Source organism: Eretmochelys imbricata, chromosome 3, assembly GCF_965152235.1.
Source record: "Eretmochelys imbricata isolate rEreImb1 chromosome 3, rEreImb1.hap1, whole genome shotgun sequence".
NCBI classification, from domain to species: Eukaryota; Metazoa; Chordata; order Testudines; family Cheloniidae; genus Eretmochelys; species Eretmochelys imbricata.
In genome coordinates, this window is record NC_135574.1 from 208880046 (window position 1) to 208905397 (window position 25352).

The 25352-nt window shown below is 52.8% G+C and overlaps 3 protein-coding genes across 7 annotated transcripts in view; 1 reads left to right on the forward strand and 2 right to left on the reverse strand.

The window, feature by feature from the left end:
- Positions 1 to 648, reverse strand: part of KLHDC3 (kelch domain containing 3) — a 35243-nt gene extending 34595 nt beyond the window's left edge. For 3 of the 4 annotated variants that reach the window (XM_077814207.1, XM_077814204.1, XM_077814205.1), the window contains exon 1: positions 531 to 648. The gene's annotated coding sequence lies outside the window, so the exon portion shown is untranslated. The remainder of the gene's footprint in view (positions 1 to 530) is intronic. The other variant, XM_077814206.1, reaches the window with a different exon arrangement.
- A 3582-nt stretch (positions 649 to 4230) lies between these two features.
- Positions 4231 to 8251, forward strand: MEA1 (male-enhanced antigen 1). Its single transcript, XM_077814211.1, has 4 exons — positions 4231 to 4306; positions 5327 to 5615; positions 7141 to 7249; positions 7468 to 8251. The coding sequence occupies exons 2-4, from the start codon at positions 5343 to 5345 to the stop codon at positions 7629 to 7631; spliced, it is 546 nt and encodes a 181-aa protein (XP_077670337.1). The 5' UTR covers positions 4231 to 4306; positions 5327 to 5342; the 3' UTR covers positions 7632 to 8251.
- Positions 8132 to 25352, reverse strand: part of PPP2R5D (protein phosphatase 2 regulatory subunit B'delta) — a 46132-nt gene continuing 28911 nt past the window's right edge. Inside the window, exons 12-16 of one of the 2 annotated variants that reach the window (XM_077814209.1) lie at positions 25174 to 25301; positions 22670 to 22771; positions 13630 to 13702; positions 12898 to 13014; positions 8132 to 11526 (exon numbers count right to left, since the gene is read on the reverse strand). In XM_077814209.1, coding sequence (XP_077670335.1) covers positions 11389 to 11526; positions 12898 to 13014; positions 13630 to 13702; positions 22670 to 22771; positions 25174 to 25301 — 558 coding nt within the window. In that variant the 3' untranslated portion in view covers positions 8132 to 11388. Of the gene's footprint in view, positions 11527 to 12897; positions 13015 to 13629; positions 13703 to 17484; positions 18989 to 22669; positions 22772 to 25173; positions 25302 to 25352 lie in introns of those variants that run through there. The other variant, XM_077814210.1, reaches the window with a different exon arrangement.

The following is a 25352-nucleotide window of genomic DNA, read 5'->3' on the forward strand; positions in this document are numbered from 1 at the left end:
CCCAGGGCACCTGCCCCCTCCCCGGGCACTGGCTCCCCGCCCGCCCCCCCCAGGGCACCTGCCCCCTCCCCGGGCACTGGCTCCCCGCCCACCCCCCCCCCCAGGGCACCTGCCCCCTCCCCGGGCACTGGCTCCCCCGCCCGCCCCCCCCAGGGCACCTTCCCCCCCCGGGCACTGGCTCCCCGCCCGCCCCCCCCAGGGCACCTGCCCCCCCCCGGGCACTGGCTCCCCGCCCGCCCCCCCCAGGGCACTGGCTCCCCCGCCCGCCCCCCCCCCGGGCACCTGCCCCCCCCCAGGGCACTGGCTCCCCGCCCGCCCCCCCCCCCAGGGCACCTGCCCCCCCCCAGGGAACTGGCTCCCCGCCCGCCCCTCCCCACAGGGCAGTGGCTCCCCGCCTGCCCCCCCACACAGGGCACTGGCTCCCACACAGACACACACAGGGGACCGGCTCCCCGCCCGCCCGACACCCTTCTCCCTCAGCGCTCACACCCAGCGGGCACCAGCTCCTCCCAGCCCCGCCCCCACTCTACCTGCCGGGCCGGCGCGGCCCGCGACGCACGGGGGCGGGGCTGCTTCGCGCGGCTCCGGTTTAACGGCCGAGCTGCCACCTGCCAAGAGCCAGCAGCACCGCACGCAGGGGCTCGGGCCTAGTGCGCGTGCGCAGAGCGCACGCCGCGCGGCAGCCTGGGACTTGTAGTCCCGTGAGCCGCCCTCCCTGCGAGGGGTGGGAGAGAGAGCGAGCTCGGTAAGGGGTCCTCCCCCGCTCGGCTCAGTGCAGGCTGCCCCCCCACTGCTCCTCCCCTGCTCCCACCCCGCCAATGCATCTGCCCCCCAGCCCTACCCCCCACCCCGCCCTATGCCCCTCCCCTCACTTCCCCCAGTCCCACCCCATTCATCCCGCCACCAATGCCCCCTTCCTCCCCTCGACTTTACCCACAGTATCTTCCAGCCTACTGCCCCATACGCCGGCCCACCTCCTCCTGTGCCCACACTTGGCACCCCCCCCCCCTACACCACACTGTCCTCCCACCCCCCCACGCCCCCGGACATGCACAACATTGCACAGGGTTAGAAAGAGGACTGGATACTTTTTTACTGATGAGATTACAAGTGTGGTTGACAAAGGTTTACTGTGACGACATAATATATTTATTTTTCTGTATGGCATATGATTTAATACCACATGATATTCTGATTAAAAAATCAGTGTTACACAACTCAGTGTAGCACCTGTTTAATGGGTTAAATACAGACCAAAAGATCTCCAAAAAGTAATTGTAAACAGGGAATCAGCATCCAATGGTGTGTTTCTAGTGCGAACCCAGGGGGGTCTGTTCTTGTCTCTGTGCTAGTTAATGTCTGTGTCAATGATTTAGAAGAAAATAAATAAAATAAATAAATAAAAGCATTTCTGGTAAAGTTTGCACATAACACAAAAATGGTGAAGAGGTAAATAATGTTAAGGACAGGCTGGTTCTATGTAGTGATCTGGGTAGCTTAATGAGCTGTGCTCACTTGAACAACACAAGATTTAGTACAGCTAAACACAAGGTCATACAGTTAGGAACAATGACTGTAGGTCATAGAATCATAGAATATCAGGGTTGGAAGGGACCTCAGGAGGTCATCTAGTCCAACCCCCTGCTCAAAGCAGGACCAGTCCCCAATTTTTGCCCCAGATCCCTAAAGGGCCCCCCTCAAGAATTGAATGCACAATCCTGGGTTTAGCAGGCCAATGCTCAAACCACTGAGCTATCCCTCCCCCGAAAGGTCACCCTTACAGAGTAGGGGACCGTATCCTGGGGTGACTCAGAAAAGGACACAAAGATCATAGTGGAAAATCAGCTGAACCTGAGCTCCTAGATGTGATGTGGTAGGTCAGAGAGCAAATATTATCCTTGGATATATAAGCAGGGGAGGTGTTATTACCACTGTACAGGGCAAACAGAGCCCATTACGGGAATACTGTGTCCAATGTATATGTCCACACTTTGCAAAGATGCTGACAAATTGGAAAGGATTCAGAAAAGAACCACAAGAGTGTTTCACAGTCGGGAAAACCTGCCTTAGGGTGAGAGACCAAAGAAGTTCAACCTATTTTATTTCCACAAGAGCAGTTTAAGTGGTGGCTTATCAGTTATCACAGTCCATAAGTATCTAGTTTGGGAAAAGATTTCTGATAGCCATGGGGTCTTTAATCTAGCACACAGAAATACAGCAATATCCAATGGCTGGAAAGTGAAACTGGAGATAGGAAGCAAATTTTTAACAAAGGGTAATTAACCATTGGAACAATTTATCTAAGGATGTGGTGGATCCTCTGTCACTTGAAGTCCTTATATCAAGACTAGACATGTTTCTAAGAAAGACACTCCCACTCAGCAGGAATGGGCTCATAAGAATGGCCATACTGTATCAGACCAACGGTCTCTGACAGTGGCCAGTACCAGATGCTTCAGCAGGAATGAACAGAACAGGACAATTTTCCATCACATCACCCAATCACAGTTTCTGGCAGTTAGAGGTTTTTGGGCACCTGGCGCATTGGGTTGCATCCCTGACCATCTTGGCCAATAGCCATTGATGGACCTATCCTCCAGGAACTCATCTAGTTCTTTTTTTAAACCCAATTTAAAAATTATGTAGTAAAATAAAGGAATCACTGGGTGACATTCTCTGGCCTGTGCTGTGAAGACCAGACTGATCATATGGGACCCTTTCCATTCCTAAAATCTACAAATCTGTGAAGAAGAATATGCTGCCTTCTCAGAGTAAATATTAAAAGCAAAAGTTTTGGTAGCAATATACATACACACTGCTGCTTCAGAGTACATGCCAACCTCTGACTTCAGAAGGAAACGTTCACTGGGATCAAGTTGTTCCATAACTACCACTGCAGCATATTTCATGGGTTCTGGTGGGGGTGCCATAAGGGGCAGGGAGGCCAATGGAGGACTCTGAGGGGATGACGAAGAGAAAGGGCCATGGGGGCTCTGAAGGGAGGAGGATGATGGGGAGAGGCCATGGGGGGCTCTAAGCGGGGTGATTTGGGGAGGAGGAAGAGCCAGGAGGCTCTGGGGGTGGTGACAGGGGGGAGGAGGGAGGGGCCATGGGGGGCGTTGAGGGGGCTGTGGGCGAGGGCTCTGGAGGGCTCTGGGGGATCTCAGGGGGAGAAGGGAGGGGCTATAGGAGCTCCTAGGAGGAGATATGGGGAGGGTCGGGTCCAGGGGGCTCTGAGGCGGGTGACGGGGGGAGGAGGGAGGGGCTATGGGGGGTGTTGAGGGGGCTGTGGGCGAGGACTCTGGGGGATCTCAGGGGGAGAAGGGAGGGGCTATAGGAGCTCCTAGGAGGAGATATGGGGAGGGTCGGGTCCAGGGGGCTCTGAGGGGGGTGACATGGGAGGGAGGGGCTATGGGGGGCGTTGAGGGGGCTGTGGGCGAGGGCTCTGGGGGATCTCAGGGGGAGAAGGGAGGGGCTACAGGAGCTCCTAGGAGGAGATATGGGGAGGGTCGGGTCCAGGGGGCTCTGAGGCGGGTGACAGGGGGGAGGAGGGAGGGGCTATGGGGGGTGTTGAGGGGGCTGTGGGCGAGGGCTCTGGAGGGCTCTGGGGGATCTCAGGGGGAGAAGGGAGGGGCTATAAGAGCTCCTAGGAGGAGATATGGGGAGGGTCGGGTCCAGGGGGCTCTGAGGGGGGTGACATGGGAGGGAGGGGCCATGGGGGGCGTTGAGGGGGCTGTGGGCGAGGACTCTGGGGGATCTCAGGGGGAGAAGGGAGGGGCTATAGGAGCTCCTAGGAGGAGATATGGGGAGGGTCGGGTCCAGGGGGCTCTGAGGGGGGTGACATGGGAGGGAGGGGCCATGGGGGGCGTTGAGGGGGCTGTGGGCGAGGACTCTGGGGGATCTCAGGGGGAGAAGGGAGGGGCTATAGGAGCTCCTAGGAGGAGATATGGGGAGGGTCGGGTCCAGGGGGCTCTGAGGGGGGTGACATGGGAGGGAGGGGCCATGGGGGGCGTTGAGGGGGCTGTGGGCGAGGACTCTGGGGGATCTCAGGGGGAGAAGGGAGGGGCTATAGGAGCTCCTAGGAGGAGATATGGGGAGGGTCGGGTCCAGGGGGCTCTGAGGGGGGTGACATGGGGGGGAGGGGCCATGGGCGAGGGGGGTTGGGAGTGACAATGTAACTACAATACCCATAAGGCCTGTCTGTGACGTCATCCCCATTGGCCAAATACGAATTTCCGCGTCCGGGGGCTAAAGCAGGAAATCTCGCTCCTGCCTGGAGACCGGGAGAGACCCGGGCCTGGATTTGGTGAGCTGCCCCTGCAGGCAAAGGGGGCCGGTTCGAGGGGGGAGCTCAGCACGGGGTGGGGGTGTGGAGCGGGGGCCGGTTCGGGGGCAGCGCGGGGTGGGGGTGTGGAGCGGGGGCCGGTTGCGGGGGGGCAGCACGGGGTGGGGGTGTGGAGCGGGGGCCGGTTCGGGGGCGGGGGGGGGAGCCCAGCACGGGGTGGGGGTGTGGAGCGGGGGCCGGTTCGGGGGCAGCACGGGGTGGGGGTGTGGAGCGGGGGCCGGTTCGGGGGCGGGGGGGGGAGCCCAGCACGGGGTGGGGATGTGGAGCGGGGGCCGGTTCGGGGGCGGGGGGGGAGCCCAGCACGGGGTGGGGGTGTGGAGCGGGGGCCGGTTCGGGGGCGGGGGGGGGGCAGCGCGGGGTGGGGGTGTGGAGCGGGGGCCGGTTGCGGGGGGGCAGCACGGGGTGGGGGTGTGGAGCGGGGGCCGGTTCGGGGGCGGGGGGGGGAGCCCAGCACGGGGTGGGGGTGTGGAGCGGGGGCCGGTTGGGGGGGGGGGAGCCCAGCACGGGGTGGGGGTGTGGAGCGGGGGCCGGTTTGGGGGCGGTGGGGGGAGCCCAGCACGGGGTGGGGGTGTGGAGCGGGGGCCGGTTTGGGGGCGGTGGGGGGAGCCCAGCACGGGGTGGGGGTGTGGAGCGGGGGCCGGTTTGGGGGCGGTGGGGGGAGCCCAGCACGGGGTGGGGATGTGGAGCGGGGGCCGGTTTGGGGGCGGGGGGGGAGCCCAGCACGGGGTGGGGGTGTGGAGCGGGGGCCGGTTTGGGGGCGGGGGGGGAGCCCAGCACGGGGTGGGGGTGTGGAGCGGGGGCCGGTTCGGGGGCGGGGGGGGCAGCCCAGCATGGGGTGGGGGTGTGGAGCGGGGGCCGGTTCGGGGGCGGGGGGGGCCAGCACGGGGGATGCGGAGGGGAGGCTGGTTGGCATGGGGGGTGAGGCCCACTGCTGGAAGTCTGCGTCGGGGCTGGAGCTTCTTTGACCCAGTTCCCCCATAGGCTGAGGCGCTGGTGCATGGCTGCGGAGCTGGTGGCTGCACGGACAATGGGCCCTGAACGGATCTGTCCCAATGAGCATGAGGAGCTGGGGCCGCAGGAGGTGCCTGAGGGAGCCCTGGACCCCCCTGGAGACTGGAGCAGTGAGGAGCCGGAGGAGGAGGAGGGCGGCGATGGCTACTTCTACCAGCCCCTGAGCCAGGATCCAGAGCTGGGGTCGTGGGACACGGGTTCGCTGGCAGCTGAGACAGCCCCTGCAGAGACAGCCCCTGGCATCCAGGAGCGATTGCAGGTCACGTGGGGGTGTCTGGCGTGTGGGGGGAGTGCGCAGGGCAGATGGGGTGCTCTGCTGCCATCTTGTGAATTTATTGTGAGTAAAGTGATTTAGGCCCTTGCTGGGCGCTGTCTCACCATGACACGAGGAGCTCTGTCCCTCACGTATTTTTGCGGAAGCAGAATTTGAAAGCACCTGACTCCCCTCACAATGCCCTGTAAGCCTAGGGGCACTAAACTGCATCACTGGAGATCATGAGTCCTAGTCCCAGCTCTTCCACTAACTGCTGTAACTATTCCTTGCTCTTCACATCCCGTATCAGCCAGAGGCTCATACTGCTGCCTTGGGGGCTAACATATCGATCACCCTTTCCACAGACAGAGTAAATGAGAGCTTATACAAGGTCCCTTCTGGCAAAGCTGGAAGTAGAGCTCAGATCTCTGCAACTTGGCTCTGTTACTTTATATACTTTGTGTGTCTCCTTCACCCTGTCTTTCAGAAATAATAGTCTGTGACCCACCCTGACACAGTATGGCTCAGTCACCTTTTAGCAGCTGGGCCCCGTAGATGTTTATGGCTCCATGCTAAGAGCTTGTTCTTTGCACATGATTTTATAGACCTCTATCACATGATCTCATGATTTTATAGATCTCTATCACATCCCCGCCCTTAGTCTCCTCTTTTCCAAGATGAAAAGTCCTAGTCTCTTTAATCTCTCCTCGTATGGGACCTGTTCCAAACCCCTAATCATTTGTTGCCCTTTTCTGAACCTTTTCTAATGCCATGAGGGGACCACATCTGTATGCAGTATTCAAGATGTGGGCGTACCATGAATTTATATAAGGGCAATAAGATATTCTCTATCCCTTTTTTAATGATTCCTAACATCCTGTTTGCTTTTTTGACTGCCGCTGCACGCTGTGTGGACGTCTTCAGAGAACTATCCATGATGACTCCAAGATCTTTCTCCTGATTAGTTGTAGCTAAATTAGCCCCCATCATATTGTATGTATAGTTGGGGTTATCTTTTCCATTGTGCAAGGCTTTCTGGAAATTGCAAGTGTTAAAAGTTCCCATCTAATGGATGTTTGTTTATTGTATAGATAAGATGTGTGTGTGGGGAGGAGGAGTGTGTTACAGACACATTATTATGCTTGCACTAGTTTCAAGGCTTTTCAGAGCCAGGCCTGTCTCTTATGGGGCCCTGAGCTCAGATGTGTTCTTCAGTGACAGCTCTTTCAACAGGGCCCAGAACTGCATTACGCACTCTAAATTTGTCAGCGTGGGCAGCACTGATTGTGGTACACTGAGTGAGGGAGGAGGGGAAGTTAAATCAAGACAGACCAAAAATCCTGACCTAGTCTTGTATTAAATCTCATGATTTTGGGGGATCTGACTCATGACTCTTTGGGTTGGCAACACTGGGGAGCATGCTGAGGCAGAAGTGTAATGAGGGGCTGTACAGGAGGATGGATGCAGAGGGAGACTATGTTTCTGCCCCAGGCTTTGCTGAAACTTATGAGGATTTTGTTGTGCACTGCAGATGCTGAGGCTGCATCTGCCAGACCCCCCTCTGGATAGCGAGGAGGAGGAGGACGAGGACGACGGAGCTGCAGCTCAGAGCAACCGAAGTTCCATCCCTATGGATCCAGGTAAGAGAATCCCCTTCCCTCTATTCTAGACTGAAGTGGCATTTGTTGGGGCTAGAGAAAGAGGCAGGTCTCTCATGCTGGGCGTGGTATCAACACCAGTACCTGGCTGCTTGGAGGTGGAGCAGAGCTCCCAGAGTCTGTCTGTCTGAAGGCTTTGGGCCTGGGTGCTGTCTCAGCAGCAGCATCTGGTCTCATGCTCTGACTTTGTTTGGCTCTAGCACATGTGGAGTTGGTGAAAAGGACGATGGCTGGCGTGAAGCTCCCGACCCTGGGAATCCCCACGTGGGCCAGCGAGATCTCAGATGATCAGTGGACGGCTATGGTGCAGCGAACGCTGCAGGCCAGGCAGAGTCTCAGCACCTCTAGGCCGGAATGGAAATGAAGTGCAGAGCCAGGGTCAGGTCCCTCTGTACTCAGCTACATCAGCTCTCCCGAAAGTGCTGCCCTGTGCACTTCAACCTCCGGTTATGTATGGGAGGTCGACCACTGCCATCCTTCTCTGGACGGGTCAACAATGTGACTTTACCTCCCCACGGTGCTGAAGCGCTAAGATGTTCAGTTTGTCTCCCACTGAGGAAATCTGTTTCCTTGTCTCTTCCTTTCCCCCTCCCAGCTCTTGGATAGTTTGATGTCAGTTATTGTGGTGTCCTCATGCTAGCCCAGTAGTAGTTCTCTGCCCCTAAGGAACCAGACTGCCTTCGTAACCTCCAAGGGCAGAGCGTTTATTGGCTCTAGCCAGGTCTGTCTGTGAGGAACAACAGATCTGCACTAGGTGCCATGGATCACAATGAGGGAAAGGGTATTTCCCTCCTCACCCATGCATGTGCTGTCGAAGGCAAACAGCTGTGCTATACCATGTCACAGGAGGTGGAGTCCAGGGTGTTGTCTTTTCAAGAGATCCATTTTATTTAGTTCTGTACATACAGGGACATCTGTACAAAATCCAACACTTTCATACTATAATGCTCTACTGAAAATAAAGTACACCATATGTACATATGACCTGTAAGCAGTTTAATACTTGTGTCCAGGGGGTGACTGCATTGTTTAGTTTTGCTTTTCCCTCATGAGGGGAGGGGCTAGGTGAGAAGTGGCAGAGGCAGCTCCATCTCTGTCTGTGTGAGTGGGGAGGGCACAGGCAGAACGCTAGGAAATAAATTTTGTACAGAAGACAACTGTGGCATAGCAGACAGTTACCAGCGGCCGAGTACTAGCTGTAATTCTGTTGGACGATAGTTCTGCAGAGGTGCCACACGCACTCACCCCTTTCTCACACTGCCCCACCTTACATATCTAGGACATGGGAATGAATAGGCAGCAAACAAAATTTAAAGTACTAAACACAAAATTCCCTGCCCCCCAAGAAGATTAAAAAGAGGGCTCTGTATACATCTACGTCATCCCGCCCACAATGCTCCATCACTATGCCGCAGCGTGGAACCCAACCAGGTAGTAGTGCTGGCCTGGTTAGAAATGGAGGCGGAAAGTTTCACTGCTACTCCCTTCAGGACAGGCCCCAGAGCCGGCCCCCCAGGAAAATCCCAGCCTGAAATGCAGCTACATCCTCCATCTCTTCTACTGCCAAACCACTTCTCTACAGGATTCAGGCCATCTACTCCCTGTACACTCTCCACTGGGGCAGGTGCCTGCTCCTTGGAACCTTCTGGAGCATTTCAGAGGTGGGCTGACAGGCAGCTTGCTTCATTGAAGGCTCTTGCTAATGTGTGTTACAACCCCAAGGCCAAATCACTTCTTCGTTCTTCCCATTCCCTTGCAAACCCCTTCCATTTCCTCAGCCCAGTGCCCCTTTCTGCTCCACCTGTGTTACAAAGGGCTCAGGAACCCATCCCCATGGACTCCTGCATACCTTCCTTGCCCCTACTCCAGGATAACAGCTGCTATGTAGCCAATGGAGGTGCTGGGCCAGGCATGCGGTAAGTGTTTAGCACCTGGCTCCATGCTAACAATCACATTCAAAATAAGCAGTCATTGCCCCAATCTGTGATTCATGGATCCAGAAGAGACTAAGTAGCCCACAGGGTGAAGCAGATAGAGAGGCCATTCTGTTTGGGGCTGGGAGGGAAGAGAGAAAGATCTCCAAAGGATTAAAGAACCTACTATGTAAATTACCATCCCCCCCCACCTCTGCTGGGGGAGACAGGCACATCTAGCATGAGGGAATTCAAAAGAACATGTATGAGCCAGGGTGTAGAAGGAATGACTTAGGAAAAAGGTAAACAGGGGGAAGGGGAAGGGATGGGCAGGGGAAAGGAGATATCTGTGAAGGGTCTAAACAAGGAGAGGAATTTAACATGAGTTAGGGGTCAGAATTAAAAGTAGGGGCAAGGGGTGAAGTTAAGGAAGAGAAAACAGGCTGAAGGTCAGGAGTGAGAAGTATGAGTCTAGAGCACTGTCTCCCAAGAGGAAACCCCGGCAGACAACACAGAGATGGAGCAGGGAATACCCTTCGATATGAAGAGCAGACCTGATACTCTAGGGCTTTTCCTTTTGTAATTTTCCATGATTTGGAAATGCAGTTAGGGCTTGAGTGGGTTGGTCAGTGCTGTCAATCTGTGTTATGAGTGAGGCCAGTATTTGTTTAAAGGTAGCATAGAATAGTGAACCCACTCATGCCCTTTAAAAACTAGTCTCCCCAGGGTGACAACTGGGAGAGCTGTGATACAAAATAGAGTGTTCAGGAGAGAACCACCAAAACACTGCAGCACCCCGGCCAATAGCACCCGCAGATTACCTGCCAGGATGAAGGCCCTGGGCTACTGACAAATACATTCCTAATGATGAAGTAGTATAACTATCCCTTCTATGCTACAAGAGAACTAACAGCTGCACAACAGACAAGAGAACTAGCCTTCTACATGGCCAGCGTAAGGCGAGCCTCACTCAACGCCTGCAGCAGCTACAGATTCCAAAATGCAGAGGCAACAGAATGCTCCCAAACTTAAAGTGGACCAAGACACGCCTATCACTTTACTGCCAGTGGCTTACAGGAGTGAGGCTATCCGCACAAGCTTCCTGGACACGACAGCGGGTGTAGCGATGGAGCAGCAGATGCCCCCGTGATATGGCAACAAACCACGGCTAGCACAACTTCGGGTTGAGTATGCAGACACATCACAGAGCAGGGACACATTGGTCACGTGCCCCTGAAATAGCATGTTGAATTCGGGCACTTCATTACTGGAAATACAGTGACAAGTTTGAGGGAACTCAAGACAGGAGCAACAATGGTTGGAGGAAGTGACAATCTTTCCTCATTAGAGCTTGGCCAATAAAAACCTTTCGGGGGTGGGTGGGGGGGAATCATGCTAAATGAAGAAGGGAGAGGGTAATTAGTTGAGGGTGGTACAAAGGAATACAAGTAATAATGGGCTTACATTCAGAGACTGCAGAGCACTTCACCCAGCAAAGGATTAGCCCACTTTATGGGGGGGGGGGGAGAGAGAGAGGAGGAGAGAATAGACTGGGAGATTCAATTAAGTAAAGAAAAAGTTAAGGTAAATATCTGTTTTCCTGCCAAGCCAGATTATTAACCAGTGGAATCACCTCCCATTGAGAACAGTTACAATTCGACTGGAAAAGGCCCTTGAGAATTCACTGTAGTGAACAAACCTGCCCTGTGGATGGACTTGATTCAACCAGCTGAGCCTCTCTCCGCTGTTATGGCTACAGTTTTCTGATGCACAGATGGAGCAGGGTGTGGGTGTGGAGGATGGTCCATGCACAGGGCCTTGGGCTGTGTGCAGAACCATGTGATGTAGTCTCTGGCTGAGAAATCCCATCCAGACACTGAGCATTCGGGAGGCTTTGGTCCTGCGTCAGTAAGCAGCAGGGAATGGAATGAATCCTGCCTGGAATGATGCAGAAATGGACTGGTTGGGCTCCCGTTGCAAACGCACACACAAAACAGCATTAAAGGAAAAAGCAGGAGGATGTGACAATGTAATGAGATACGAGGTACAATGTAAAACCAAATCTACCCTGAAAGAATGAGAATGGCGTGGACAGGCACAGCTCACCATGTTCATTCCCTAGTTATACATTAGAACCAAGTGCATTTCTGGGTACCCCTGGTGGGGAGGGAATGGGGGCCAGGCCTCCCAGGGCAGCTCCCTAACCCGTCAGAGCGCCTCTTGGCTTGAGGTGAGGAATTCTTCTGCTCTCTTGTGGGCCTCCAGGGCTTTTATAGTGTAGACATCCTGAGGAAGCTCAGATTTCCGACGCAGCAAAACCTTCTCCTTCTTGATGTCTTTCAGCATCTAGAGATAAAGTCCACGGTCAGCGCTCAGCTTCTGGAGATGAACTAACCTCCCACCCAGCGAGAGCCCCATGCCCCTCACTCTCACCCAGATCAACTTTGACCATCTCCCCTTCCCCCAGCCCAGAGGGAACAGAGGAGGCTCTTGCTCATGTGCCCCTTGCCTCACCCTGTGAGAAGAGACAAAGCTGAGCAGTAACAGCAGGGCTCCACCCAACTGCCTATGTTTAAGGAGGCCCCGCTGGCTGGGGAGGGATTCTGCCTACTACCCAAAGCCACACGCGGCCCTACCAAATTCATGGTCCATTTTGGTCAATTTCACAGTCATAGGATTTTGAAAATCACAAATTTCAGGATTTCAGCTATTTAAATCTGAAATGTCACGGTCTTGTAATTTTAGGGTCCTGACCCGAAAAGTGGGGGGGGGGGAGGGTCACAAGGTTATTGTGGGAGTGCGGGGGCTGCAGTACGGCCATCCTTACTTCTGCACGGCTGCTGGTGGCGGCGCTGCCTTCGGAGCTGGGCAGCTGGCCGGGACCCAGCTCTGAAGGCAGAGCTGCTGTAAGGATGGCTTGGTATGGTGTTGCTACCCTTCTGCGCTGCTGCCTGCAGAGCTGGGACCTCAGTCAGCAGCGGCCGCTCTCCGGCCACTCGGCTTGGAAGGCAGCAATGCAGAAGTCAGGACGGCATGGTGTGGTCTTGCCACCCTTACTTCTGCACTGCTCCTGGCAGGGTGCTGCCTTCAGAGCCGGCGGGAGGGAATGGGGGCCAGGCCTCCCAGGGCAGCTCCCTAGCCCGTCAGAGCGCCACTCTCCGGTTGCCCAGCTCTGAAGGCAGCGCAGAAGTAAGGGTGACAATACTACAACCCACCTAAAATAACCTTGTGACCCCCTGCAATTCCCTTTTGGGTCAGGACTCCTGATTTCGCTGGTCTCCCCCATGAAATCTGTATAGTATCAGGTAAAAGCACACAAAACACCAGATTTCACGGTCTGTGACACGTTTTTCATGGGCGTGAATTTGGTAGGGCCCTAACTATAGACACACTCCTGGGCTCACATGTGACCTCAGCACGACTCAAAGGGGAGCTGGACATTCATATGGAGCGCAAGACTATGCAGAAGTATAACAGCCAATGCTAAATTTCTGAAGGGCGATAAATCCTCCTCCTTCAGGGTTTAAGAATCTCTAACTGTCTCACCTCTTCCTACTGTGGAGTTTTTAACGTTTCCTCTGAAGCATCTGGTGCTGGCCCCGGGATACTGGACTCAGCTCTGATCCAGTCTGGCAACATCTTTGTTCTAATGGAACCACCTATAGTGGAGGGACGGCCTCTGAGGAACTCTGCCTAGGGTGCTGGACCATGACTCACCTGCACAGCCTCTGTTTCCACTGTTTTCTTCAGTAGCTGAATGTCCTCGGCAGTTGGGGTCTCTGTCTCCATGCAGTAAACAGGAGGCAAAGGTGGGGGCGCGTAATACATGGGGTACTGTAGACAATCCGAACAATCCGGGAGGTTAGTTCAGCACGCAGGCACACAGCAGTCCCGCACCAGAATCCCCCATGTCTGGCTGGGCCGCAGGGGAATTTCACATGCTCCCAACCTAATACTGCAAAGCACCTTCTACACCTCAAGCCAGCACAAAGGGGTTAGACAGTATTCCTGAGCCAGGGAGACTCCTGCCCTTCGCTGTTCCCACTCTGCCTGCTGAGCAGTGGTGGTGTGCCATGCACAATGCCTAGGCTGGCACAGCAGGAGAGTGCCGGCCACTGGCACACTCCCTACTTGATAACCTGGAACACACCTAGGCTTTCCAGGGGACAGTTGCTCCTCCCGTATCAGATGGTCAATGCCACTGAAGTAAGAGGCCAGCTGGGAGACTGGAGGTATCTCCACTAGCTTGGCAACATCCTCAGGTAACTGCATTTCATGACAACAATAGGGGACTGAGACTCAGGCTGCCACTGGGGCTCCATGGCTGGTCAGGACCTTCTGCGAGGAGGAGCCCAGTGACAGGTTCTGCTCTTTGCAGGCCAAGGCAGCAGGCGTTTGGAACCCCAACGCTCTCTCTCCCGTCCATCCCATTCCGAGTGACGACATTACCTGGGGGTTCTGCCGGGCCAGCTCCTCAACCTTGTGCCACATCTCTTCTCGCTCCCTCAGCCTGAACCTCCCTCTGCCGAGAAAGGGAAGAAGTTAAACTCTAGGGAAACGTGGCAGAGATGGAAATCTGATGGGGGGCCTGGAGACAGCAGGAGACATGGGGGGAGGGGAAGTGAAAAGGGGGTCACTAATTTTGTCCTTTACAACAAAACAATTTCTGGGTGAGCGTAACACCTGGAAACTGGGAACACCTGGCAGCTGGAGGAGGATGCATTCCATTCAGTGTGCCTGGGAAGATTTTGGGTGGGCACAGAATGGCTGTCTGTCTTTGGGGGGTATCAGATTGCTAGCTGGGGGATAGTCGGAGGGTAAAGCACTTGGAAGTGGGTTGTCTGAATGATCAGTTCATGTGTTTGAGTTTGGAGGAGGGAAGCATGTGGATCTGTCCCCAGGATTTCGTGCTGAGGCTAGTTTGGAGTTACCACTCTCGTTCCCCAGGCAAGGCACAGGAACACTGCAACTGCCCTACCAGATCCAAGCGAGGGTCCATCTAACTCAAGGTCCCTCTCCAACACTGGCCAGGACCAGAAGCTTCAGAGGATGGCACAAGAAAGCCTCAGGTGAGCAAATCACAGATTTTTCATACAGTTTAAGTCCAGAAGGGACCATCTGATCATCTAGTCTGATCTCCTGTATAACACAGGCCAGAGAATGTCACCCAGTTACCTCTGCATTGAGCCAAACAACTTGGGTTTGGCAGATCTTCCAGAAAGGCTCCAGTCTGGGCCTGAAGGCATCAAGAGATGGAGAATTCACCAGTGCCCATGGGAGTTTGTTCCGAGGGCTAATCACCCTCACTGGTAAAAATCTGCACCTTATTTCTAAATACATTTTGTCTGGCTTCAGCTTCCAGGTGCTGGTTGTTGGTCTGCCCATCCCTGCATAACTAAAGAGCCCTTTAGTACCTTGTACTTTCTCCCCATGAAGGCATGTACACACTGTAATCAAGTCACCTCTCAATCTTCTTGTGATAAACTGAACAGATCGAGCTCTTTTGAGTCACTCACTCCACGGCGTTTTCTCCAGCTTGTGGCTCTTTTCTGCATCTTCTTCAAATTTACAACATCCTTTTTAACATGTGGACACCACAACTGGAAGCACTTGTGAAGTTGCACTCCATATGCTTTATGAAAAGATGCTTATAAATGTGACTATGATGTAACTGGAATATGCTTTATGCAAAAGGTCTCTTGTAAGGTATCATAACAAAGTTTATAATTTATTGAGTGTGTTCACCCGATTGGTCGCATGTGTTATTTCTATGTCTGGAGTTAGGAGAATAAGATGTAAATGGCTCTTACTGAAGTAAACATATTAAGTGGAAGCCATTAAGGGTGCTTCAGAATCAGTGACCTGTACATGGCTCTGTTTATCTGCAGGCCTTCCTGTGTACGTGTGGGCCAGCCCAGGAAGAATGGAGGCTGGGGTCTCACAGGACATGTGACCATGTCACCTGATACTGGAATCCATCTTAAATCTGGGACTTTTCCATTTAGAAGGAGGGGTGGGGACCCAGAGAGAGAAAAGATTCCCGCCTTGTGCCAAAGCTAGAAAAGGGGGTGGAGCAGGACAAAAGGGGCTGCCAGTCATGAGAAAACGCCTAGTTATCACCTAACACGTCTGCTGGAACTAACAAGGACTGTACCAGGGGAAAGGATTGGGTCCAGACTAGGAAGGAGTCCAGTCTGTGAAAGAAGCTTATTGGAACATCTCTGAGGGTGAGATATTTCCTGTAATCAGTTTCTTAATGTATTAGGCTTAGACTTGTGTGTTTTTGCTTTATGACTTACTTTGTTCTGTCTGTTATTACTTGAAACCACTTAAATCCTACTTTTTATACTTAATAAAATCACTTTTGTTTATTAACAAACCCAGAGTAAGTGATTAATACCTGGGGGAGCAAGCAGCTCTGCATCTCTCTCTGTCAGTGATATAGAGGGTGGACCATTTATGAATTTACCCTGTGTATGCTTTATACACAGAGTAAAACGGATTTATTTGGGGTTTGGATCCCATTGGGAACTGGGTGTCTGGGTGCTGGAGATAGGTAACCTGCTGAGCTGTTTTCAGTTAAGTCTGCAGCTTTGTGGGCGTGGACCAGACCTGGGTCTGTGTTGCAGCAGGCTGGCATGTCTGGCTCAACAAGGCAGGGTTCTGGAGTCCTAAGCTGGCAGGGAAAATGGACTCGGAGATAATTTCAGAACGTCAGATGACAGTCCCAAGGGAATCTCTGTGACCGAACCTGTCACAGCAATATTCCAATATTGGGATCACCAATGCAGTATGCAGAGGTAAAAATCACTCCTCCCTGCTCCTACTCACTATTCCCCTATTTCTACATCCAAGGACCATATTAGCCCTGTTTGCCACAGGATTATATTGGGAGCTCACGTTCAGTTGATTATCCAGAATGGAACCCCTGTATTTTTTTTTCAGTCCCTACTTTCCAGGATACAGTCTCCCATTTTGAAGGGACTGGCAGCATTTCTTGTTCCAAGATGTATGGCCCTGCATTTGGGCTTCATTAAAATGCATTTTGTTTGACTGGGCCCAGATTACCAAGAGATCCTGATTGCTGTGTGTCACTGAGCCCTTTCCTCAGTGTTATTTACTACTCCATCATTCTTTGCGTCAGCAGTAATTTCATCCTTACTACCACATCACGCTTGAAAATGCTGACTAGTGCCTCCCTAGTACCAATCACTGCAGAACCCCACTACAAATACCCTTGTTCTATGATGATTCCCCGTTGAGGGCTACTTTCTGACACCTGTCAGTTAGCTAGTTAATTCACTTAATGTGCGCTCTTGCCGATATTGTACAGTGCGCAACTAAGTCAAATGCTGACAAAAGTCTCGGTAGGTTACATCTATGCAGGTGCCTTTATTGACCAATTTGTAATCTCACCAAAGAACAAAATTGCGATTCTTTACCAAGACCTATTTCCCATAAACCCACGCTGACTGGCATTACAGTCCTATGATATACATGTGCAACGCCATTCCATAAGGGAAGTTTCTTCCTACTCCCATCAGTCAGAGACTGGTTTTATGCCCTGCAGCAGGACATTTTTTAATTCCATCTGATGTTACAAGAGGCCACGTACCAGCCTTTACTCATTCTCCCACTATATTGCCTGTACAGACACACTGTGGGAGTGGCCTGCCCAGCCAGAATGCACAAAGCCTTTCTGAGCAGTCGGTGGCTGGGAAAGCCCTGTGTTCTACAAACTGAAGGTAGAGATACCCTACCCCCTCAGTTCCCTCCGCTCCATAACCAGCTACAAGAGTGAGCTAATAAACCTGTAATTAGTTTACTATAGAATTGGTTGCCAGTGTAGTCTTTGGAGTAAGATCTGGGGTAAGTGATTGGTCTCTTGGGACTGGGAGCAATCTGATGTGTGATTTTTGGTTTAGGTGATCATTATCACTAAGTTCAGTTTGCCTGCGTGGCAAGATAGATTGAGAGTCTAAGGCAGGGGCAGGCAAACTTTTTGGCCTGAGGGCCACATCAGGTTTCCAAAATTGTATGGAGGGTCAGTTAGGGGAGGCTGTGCCTCCCCAAACAGCCAGGCGTGGCCCGGCCCCCGACCCCACCTGCTTCTCGCCACCTGACGGCCACCCCGGGACTCCTGCCCCATCCACCACCCGTAACTGCCCCCCCGCTGCCCCATCCAACCCCCCTCTCCTTCCTGACTGCCCTCCCGGGACCCCTGGCCCCATTCAACCCATGTTTCCAGCTCTCTGACCGCCCCGCCCCCTTTCCACACCCCCAGCCCCTGACCACCCCCTCGAACTTCCCTGCCCTCTATCCAACCCCCCGCCCCCTTACCGTGCTGCCTGGAGCACCGGTGGCTGGCGGTGCTACAACCGCACAGCACAGAGCACCGGGTCAGGTCGGGCTCTGCAACTGTGGTGCCCCAGGAGCCTGCAGCCCCGCTGCCCAAAGCATTGTGCCCGCGGTGTGCTGAGGCTGCGGGGGAGGGGGAACAACGGGGAGGGGCGAGGGACTAGCCTCCTGGGCCAGGAGCTCAGGGGCCGGGCAGGAGGGTCCCGCGGGCTGTAGTTTGCCCACCTCTGGTCTAAGGGGACTGTCTGTGACTTCATGGTAAGACTGGTATAGTGATCCAGGAGTTCACATTTGCTACTGGCTTGGTGAAATCTAATTGTAGAACACACTACCAACTTGGGGTGTTGGCCCTGTTTTCTCACCATCTGCCCTGAGGTTGGCACTCACAGTTGCGAGAGGCTCCAGACAGTGATCATGAAGGCGTGTCCACAACTCCACCCAGCCGCCCCTCAGCTTTCACACAAGGCAGTGTGGACACATGCTCCTGAGCCTGCCACCCCTATAGCTGCACCAGGCCCAAGCTACTGAGGTACAGACGATCAGCTAGTTCATAGGAGGACCAGATGCACCATCTTATAGGGCTTGACCTTCTGATTTTTCTCCAAAGGTCTGGCCTTCTGAGCAGCTTAACCCTGTTTAAGGAGTAACTAATCGCTCTTTGGACATCAAGGTGCATGGCCTCATTTCTCCCGAAGGGCTATGGGGCTCTAGAAAAGGATACCAGCATTGCCATCAACTCACTCAGTGTATGGCCCAGGGGAAATGGGCATGCCTTGAACTGCCCAGTGCTGCTCACAAAGGTTGTGTGGCTGCACGGCTGCAAGGTGCGGGAAGTGATCAGTTCTGCAGAGGCAGGCACTGTGGGTGGTCATAAAGTCTATGATTTAAATGGTTAAAGGTCAGAAGAGACCATTATGATCACCTAGTCTGACCTCCTGCACAACGCAGGCCATGGAATCTCACCCACCAACTCCTGTAACAAACCCCTAACTTATGTCTGAGCTACTGAAGTCCTCAAATCATGGTTTAAAGACTTCAAGGTGCAGAGACTCCTACAGTAAGTGACCTGCGCCCCATGCTGCAGAGGAAGGTGAAAAACCGCCAGGGCTTCTGCCAATCTGCCCTGGGGGAAAAATGTCTAATCCTTTTTTGAATCGTCCTAAACTCTTGGCCTCAGTGATACCTTGTGGCAGTGAGTTCCACGGCTAACTATGCCTGGTGTAAAAATAAGTTTCTTTTTATCCGTTGCACATTGGTTGGCTATCAGCCTTATGCGACATCCCCTTGTTCTTGTGCTATGACACAAGGTGAACAGGAACATCCAACATACCTTCCCTATCCCTGTAATTATTTTGTATACCTCCTATGTGCCCTCTTCTTTCTAACCTAAACAGTCCTCATCCTTCTCAATCTCTCCTCTCCTCAGTCTCTCACTGAATGGGGCAGGGTCCTATGGAAAAAACAGCACGTGATCATGTAATTACAGACACTATTATAATACATATGCACAAGAGGGACGAATTAATATTGCACAGGCAACCTTTATACTGGCATTTCCTATCTTCTAAGCGCTTGACTTTGCAATGTTGATAATGTTCTTTGAACACAGTTTTGTGCATGTAACTTGCTAACTTTGAAAAAAGCAAGCTGAAAACACACAAATTCCATCATGTGGCATCAAATTGACCCCCAAATGGTCATCAGCTGGGTTGGAAATTTTAGAACCACCCCACTGACCTCTGCAACTTGAGCTAACAGAATAACTGACAGCGTTAGTAGATTATCCTCCTCTATGTGGGCCAGCACTAGAGGAGAATGAGACACACACTTCCCCAGTCGATTTCACAGATATTTACTGACAGCAGAGGAACGGTGAGACTCAGGAATTGTGGACTCCGTTTCAGGCTCTGGAGGGGAGTATTTCTAATGGGCACAGACTCTTCTGCCCTGTCCCCTACAACCTGCTTGGCCCCAGTCCCGTTTCTTCCCTACCTCAGCTCTTCATCCCAGTCCCATTCTCCTTGTGAAGAATCACAGGTCTTGAACCGAGGCCCGCAGACAGTGCTCTGCCGTAGCTACCACCCAGCGGAAAACCCAAACCAGTAGAGAAGGGTGCTAGCAAAGCTCTAGTTCACAAAGTCCCCTCCACAAAGCTCCTAACTGGGGAGAATATCCAGCCCCATTCATTGGCTGGGAGGCACTACTTAAACCCAAAAGAGGCATAGGAGGTTGTCCAAGGTAAATCCTGGGCTGGCTACTACTGTACTATGGACACTGTCTACTTGCCTGATTCCTGAGCCCTGTCTTCCTGCCTCCCAGCCTGTTCCTGATTTCTGCCCTCTTTATCCAAGTTCCCATCTGCTCCCGGTTCCTGCTTTCCTACCTCACTCCAGGTCCCTGTTCCTAGACCCTACCGCTGATGCTGACTCCGGCTCCAGCCCTCAGCTTGGCGCCTGGCTCCAGATCTAGCCCTGGCCCCTGGCTTGGTGCCTGGCTCTGGTCCTGGTTCCAGTTCTAGGCACCTGACTCTAACCATTAGGCATGACTGCCCATGCCCTGGTCCCTGTATGCCTCACCTAACCAGTCCCAGTCTTCTTGCCCAGCAAGTCCAAGTTTCGCCCCTCTGGACTCTCCATCCCAGGTTCCCCCACAACCAGTCCCAGTCTCCTAGCCCAGCATATCCCGGTTCTCCTTCCTCCTGGCTCCTCATCCAGGCTCCTTCCCCACTCACTCACAGTCCCAATCTTCTTCCCTGGGCTCCAATTTCAGTGTCCCCCGTGTCCGTTGCCTTGTCTCTTTGTCCCAATCTCTTTGCCCAGCTAGTGCCAGTTCTCCCCTTGCAGCCCGGCTCTTTGTCAGGTCTCTCTCTGCTCCAACTCCCTCATGGGTCCTCAGCCCCAGTCTCCCCCTGGTTCCTCATTCAGTCTCAATCCCCCCTGATACTGCTTCCCAGAATCCCAGTGCCAGTCTTCCCGGCTCTAAGTACTGGTCTCCTTGCCCAGCCAGCCCCAGTTTCCCTCACCCTAACTTCCAGGCCCAGTGTCCCTCTCCCCACCCCTGCCAGGCTCCAGTCCCAGCCTCCCCCTCAGGCTCCTTGTCCCAATCTACTCTCCCCACTACTTTGCTGGTCTGGCTCTTGTCCCTTCTGCATTGGAGTCAGCCAGCTCTCATCTCCACACTGCCTGGGCCCAGCAGCCAGGGGATCATTAAGAGCACAGGAAAGAATCTCCCTGCTCTCAGACCAGTGCCTGGACCCAGCACAGCCCAGAGCTGCAACTGCAGGGAAAGTCCTGCTCAGCCCTGGGCTGAAGCATGCCCAGTGTAGATCGAATCCTTGGGGAATTTAGCTGCGAAACTCTCGCACATCTCTACTCGACAACTGGGTAAAATTTGGGCAGATTTTCACATGGGATCTCAAGAGGCATATCCCTGCCACAAAAGTCACCTCCTGCCACATTTCAAATCACTGCTCCAAAGCAGGGGGTTCGGGGGGGCAGAAGAATACAGCTTTTCACAGACCAGGCTGTCAGAAATTTTTAACATGAGCAAAACAACGTAGTTCCATGCTTCCATACATTTTATGTTCTCGGACCAATTTTGGCTGAAATTTTCTAAAACCATGCAGTCAGAGCCAGACCCCCTGCATGGAAAATGTCAGCCGGAACAGTTAAAGTGTGGAAAAGTCATAAGTTAATGAAAACAAGGTGTTTTAGGGTGTGTCTACTACTGCAGCTCAGACTCCCACCCAAGTACCTCCATGCAGGTGGCTGGGCGGGTTTGTACTTGGGTGGCTTGCCTGAGCTGCGGCCACGCTGCTGTTTTGAGTTACTAGCTGGAGCAGAGCAAACAAGTCTGTCTATCTGCACTGGAAAGCACCTCCCAGCTGCAGTGCAGACATACCCTTAATGCAAAGTGCTGGGCAACCCCACCTACATTACAGATATATTCCTTCTTACAGCAACAGCCCTAGTATGGACCCTTGGGAAACCCTCACTGTCATCAGCTTTCAGTGTGACAAAGTTCATTTATCCCAGCTCTTCGTTTTCTCTCTCTTAACCACTTTCTGATCCATGACGGAACTTTACCTCTCAGCCCAGGGCTACTTTGTTTTCTTACTAGCCCCCTGTGAGCGACTCGAAACGCAAAATAAATGATGCCATCCTGTTCTTTATCCACTGTTCTTCTGATACCTTCAAAGGGCTCTGCTAGGTCAGTGAGGAAGAACTTTCCTTGGCAGACGCCATGCAGGCCTTTCCTCAGCCTATCCTGTTTTACTAGGTATTTTTTATTCTAGTTTCAACCTACTTACCAAGTACCAAAGTAAGGCTCGCAGGGCTGTAACTACCCCCAGAGACATTTTAAAAATAGGTACAATATTTGTTACCCTCCAGTCCTTGGTACAGTACCTGACCTTAACAAGCATGTACGTATTAGCAGCTCAGCCACTTCATTCCTACATTCCTTCACAACTCTTGGATGTATCACTAGGGGCTGGGGACCAGAGCCCCTTTAATTGATCAATTTATTCCAGCACCTCCTCTTTTGACAACTAATCCCAGACAATTCTTTATAATATGAGAACAGCAGATACCTCCCCAAACGTCCTCTGTAGGGAAGGCTGCAAAGAAATCATTATGGCCCCAATTCAGCAAAACCCTTAAGCAGAGACTTAATTTTTAAGCATGTGCTTAGGTTCCATTGAAATCAATGGGAGACGAGAAGGTGCTTAAATGCACTGCCGAATCAGGGCCTTCGTTTCTCTGCAGCGTCCTTCTCCTCCTCCACTTCTCCCTTTGTTCTGTGATGGCCCAGCAAACCCACCAGTTCTGCCACAGGCTTCCTGCTTCTGATAGACTGACAGGATTTCTCAGTTGTTTTTAGCTTTTTGCTCTTCAGTGTCCACCTCTGCCATCCTAATTTCCATCTTGCTTTTTTCCTGCTTTCATTTATACTCCTTCACTTTGGCTTCCCTAGATTCTGAACAGTCCCTGTTTGACCTGAGCAACCACTTAAACCTGACTGCTAACCGTACTGGCTTTTAACTTGCCTCCAGGACTTTCACCACATGGTCAAGGAGACTCAGATATTAGTTTAAATCAGCTGTGGGGAGGCACCTGCCCAAGCTACTCACTTCTGCTTCTCTGCCTTGTATTGCTGCGTGCAGTCATCAAACAGCTTCTGGTTCATCTCCATGAACAGCTTCAGGGCATTGTAGATCAAGCCATGGATCGTCCTGCAAAGAAGATGGAAGAGGGATACTGGGTCACAGGTAACATCAAGGTGCCTGTCCCTTATCCTTTTGGGAGGGAGACAGACATCACTTCTGCTTGTGAGAGCTTGACCAGAGCCCTTCCTGTGGTCCCTGTACTCAGTGTGAAAAGAACTGAGACCTGAATCCATTTGATTATTCCACAGGGCGAGGGACCTCTCTTCACAGTGACTGGGGCTCAGTTCAATGGAGCCGTAACTAGTAATGCTGCTGCGTTGGTGGTTCCCAACACAGATGTCAGCAGGAAATCAGCATTCAAGCCTTCAGGGCCTTTCCTATTGGGCATCACATAGTCGAAGTAGCTAGAGATGGAAGAAGCTGGGGGACAGCTTGGGGATTTTCCCTACAGGGCTTTGTTCAACACAGTTTTAAAGCTGCATGTGATGGGGGTTTGCAACGTACCAGCCGGATTGTTTGATTTCCCCACATGGCTTCACTCCATTAGCTCAGTTACTGTGTACAGCAGCCGCTGCAGCAAACTGGAACGTACACCACCTCTGAAGGAGGGGTACTTAATAGCAATTTGGAACCGGGAACTAGTGCTCTGTGCACTGAGAGAGCAAGCCACCTCCTCCTCTGGTGTCAACGATGCTTGCATTGTGTCACGCCTTATTCACACTACACCGTAAGCTCCTGGGGCAGGGACTGTGTCTTGTCTGAAAGTGCCCTGCCTGTTTATGGTGCTGGGAAATCAGAACACAGATTGGAATCATGCCCAGAAGCAGCATGGGCTAGTAACACAAGGGATGCAGTCTGGCTCCTGTAAGTCACCTCACCTCTCTGTGCTCCCTCCTCAGCCAGGAAAGAGGACTCAGGATGCTAATGGCCTTTGGGAACAGTTTGCAATAAAGGAATAGCTCCTCAGTGTTATTTTTTGACACACAAAGTGACTGGGTTGGGGGAAGGAAGGGGAGAACTTCTGGGTCCCTCAGCCCATTCTGGGAAAGCAAGGGTGGCAGTGAGAAAGCTCTGAGAGAAAGCAGGACTAGTAGAAAAATGCCATCACAAACTGGAAAGAGGCAGAAACAAAGTACAAGAGCTGTCCTGTGCTGCTCCTGGGAAAGTACCAGGAGAGAAAGGCAGACAAAGGAGGGGGAAGATTAGACAAATGAGAAGAGAAACCTCAGAACCCCTGGAAATGGCTCTGTCAAGTGGTGCAAAGCACATTTCTGAATCATGATGGGAGAAAGGTGGGCCAACTACATGAAGAAGTGCATGCGTGAGAAGTACTGGTGTGAAAGCCAAGGCCACAGTTACTATTTCCTTTCCTGTTGGTGAGCTTAACATTTACCCTGTCCCTTAAGGTGAGCTGCAAAGGGAACAGTTAGGTTTTTACCTCTTTCTGATTCTTTATGGTGAAGAGGCGAGCGAAAGCAGAAACAGACAATGGTGCAATAGTTTGCCAACAGTTTTTATTCTGCAGCCAATTTCTCTGTATTACAGACACACTGAATTCCAGCTCCATCAAGCTCCCCCTAAATTGTATTAAAAGTGCCCCAGTTTTGCCTCTTTCCAGTGTACAGAGAAGGCCCAGGGGCAGGGGGAGGGAGGGCTTTCCTGCCTTCTCTCCCCCCATAGAAGTATCAGGAAATGCCCCCTCCCCAGGCTTCAGAGCCCAAGCCTGAACATTTACACAGCTATTTTTAGCGCTGTAGGGCAAGCCTAAGCTCTGAGACTTGCTGCCGCAAGTTTCTGCTGGCCCTGCAAACGTACCCTCAGGGGTCTCAGATGTGTGGTGTGAGCTTCCTAAGTCATTCACCCAAGCAACAGGGGGTTCAGTCTTTTAACTCTCTTAACCCCTATTTAACTGAAACAGCTAACAACAGTTGGAGGAAGAGCTGAGTGGTGGGAGGGTCACATGAGGATCTGGTGCCAAGCACCAGTGTGAAGACATTTGCAGCAGTACAACTGTCCTGCGGGTTGTGCTGTCTCAGTGCTCTCTCTGTTACCTGGCAGCTGGAGACACCAGACCAGCACTTTCACCAGTGCCTCTGTTCAGCCCTGCAGGCCGCAGCGCTCCGTGGCTTGTGAAACTGGGCTAGACAATCCCGACACACCTACCAGTCAGACTCCAAGGGCTAGAGATATCAGTCATCTAACGGACTGGGTTGGCTGAACAGCCACCCAAAATGACGTGTTCAGGCCCAGGCTGCTGTCATCTCCTTGGGTCTTTCAGATCTAGTATACCCATCCCCTTGGTATCTGAGCTCCACGCCTCCTCTCTGTCCCAAAGCCATCAGCAGCACCACAACGTGCCACCGCAGCCGTGTGCTAACAGCACCCCTGCAGCCAGCAGCAGGCTTGCGCGATTCTGGATGCCCACTCACTCATTCCTAATGGCCCCCGGACACACAGAAAGGACTTACTTGTTCCAGTGACTCTTGGAATTCTTGTAGAGTGCCGGGAACATGATCGGGAGAATTTTGGCTGCGTTGTCGCTGATCAGGCTCATGATGTACTCGTTGTTCCAGTAGTACAGAGCTCGCTCTGCCACCTGCAGGAGGAGGGAAGCAGATCTCTGTACAGGCTCCTTGCAGACAGGTCA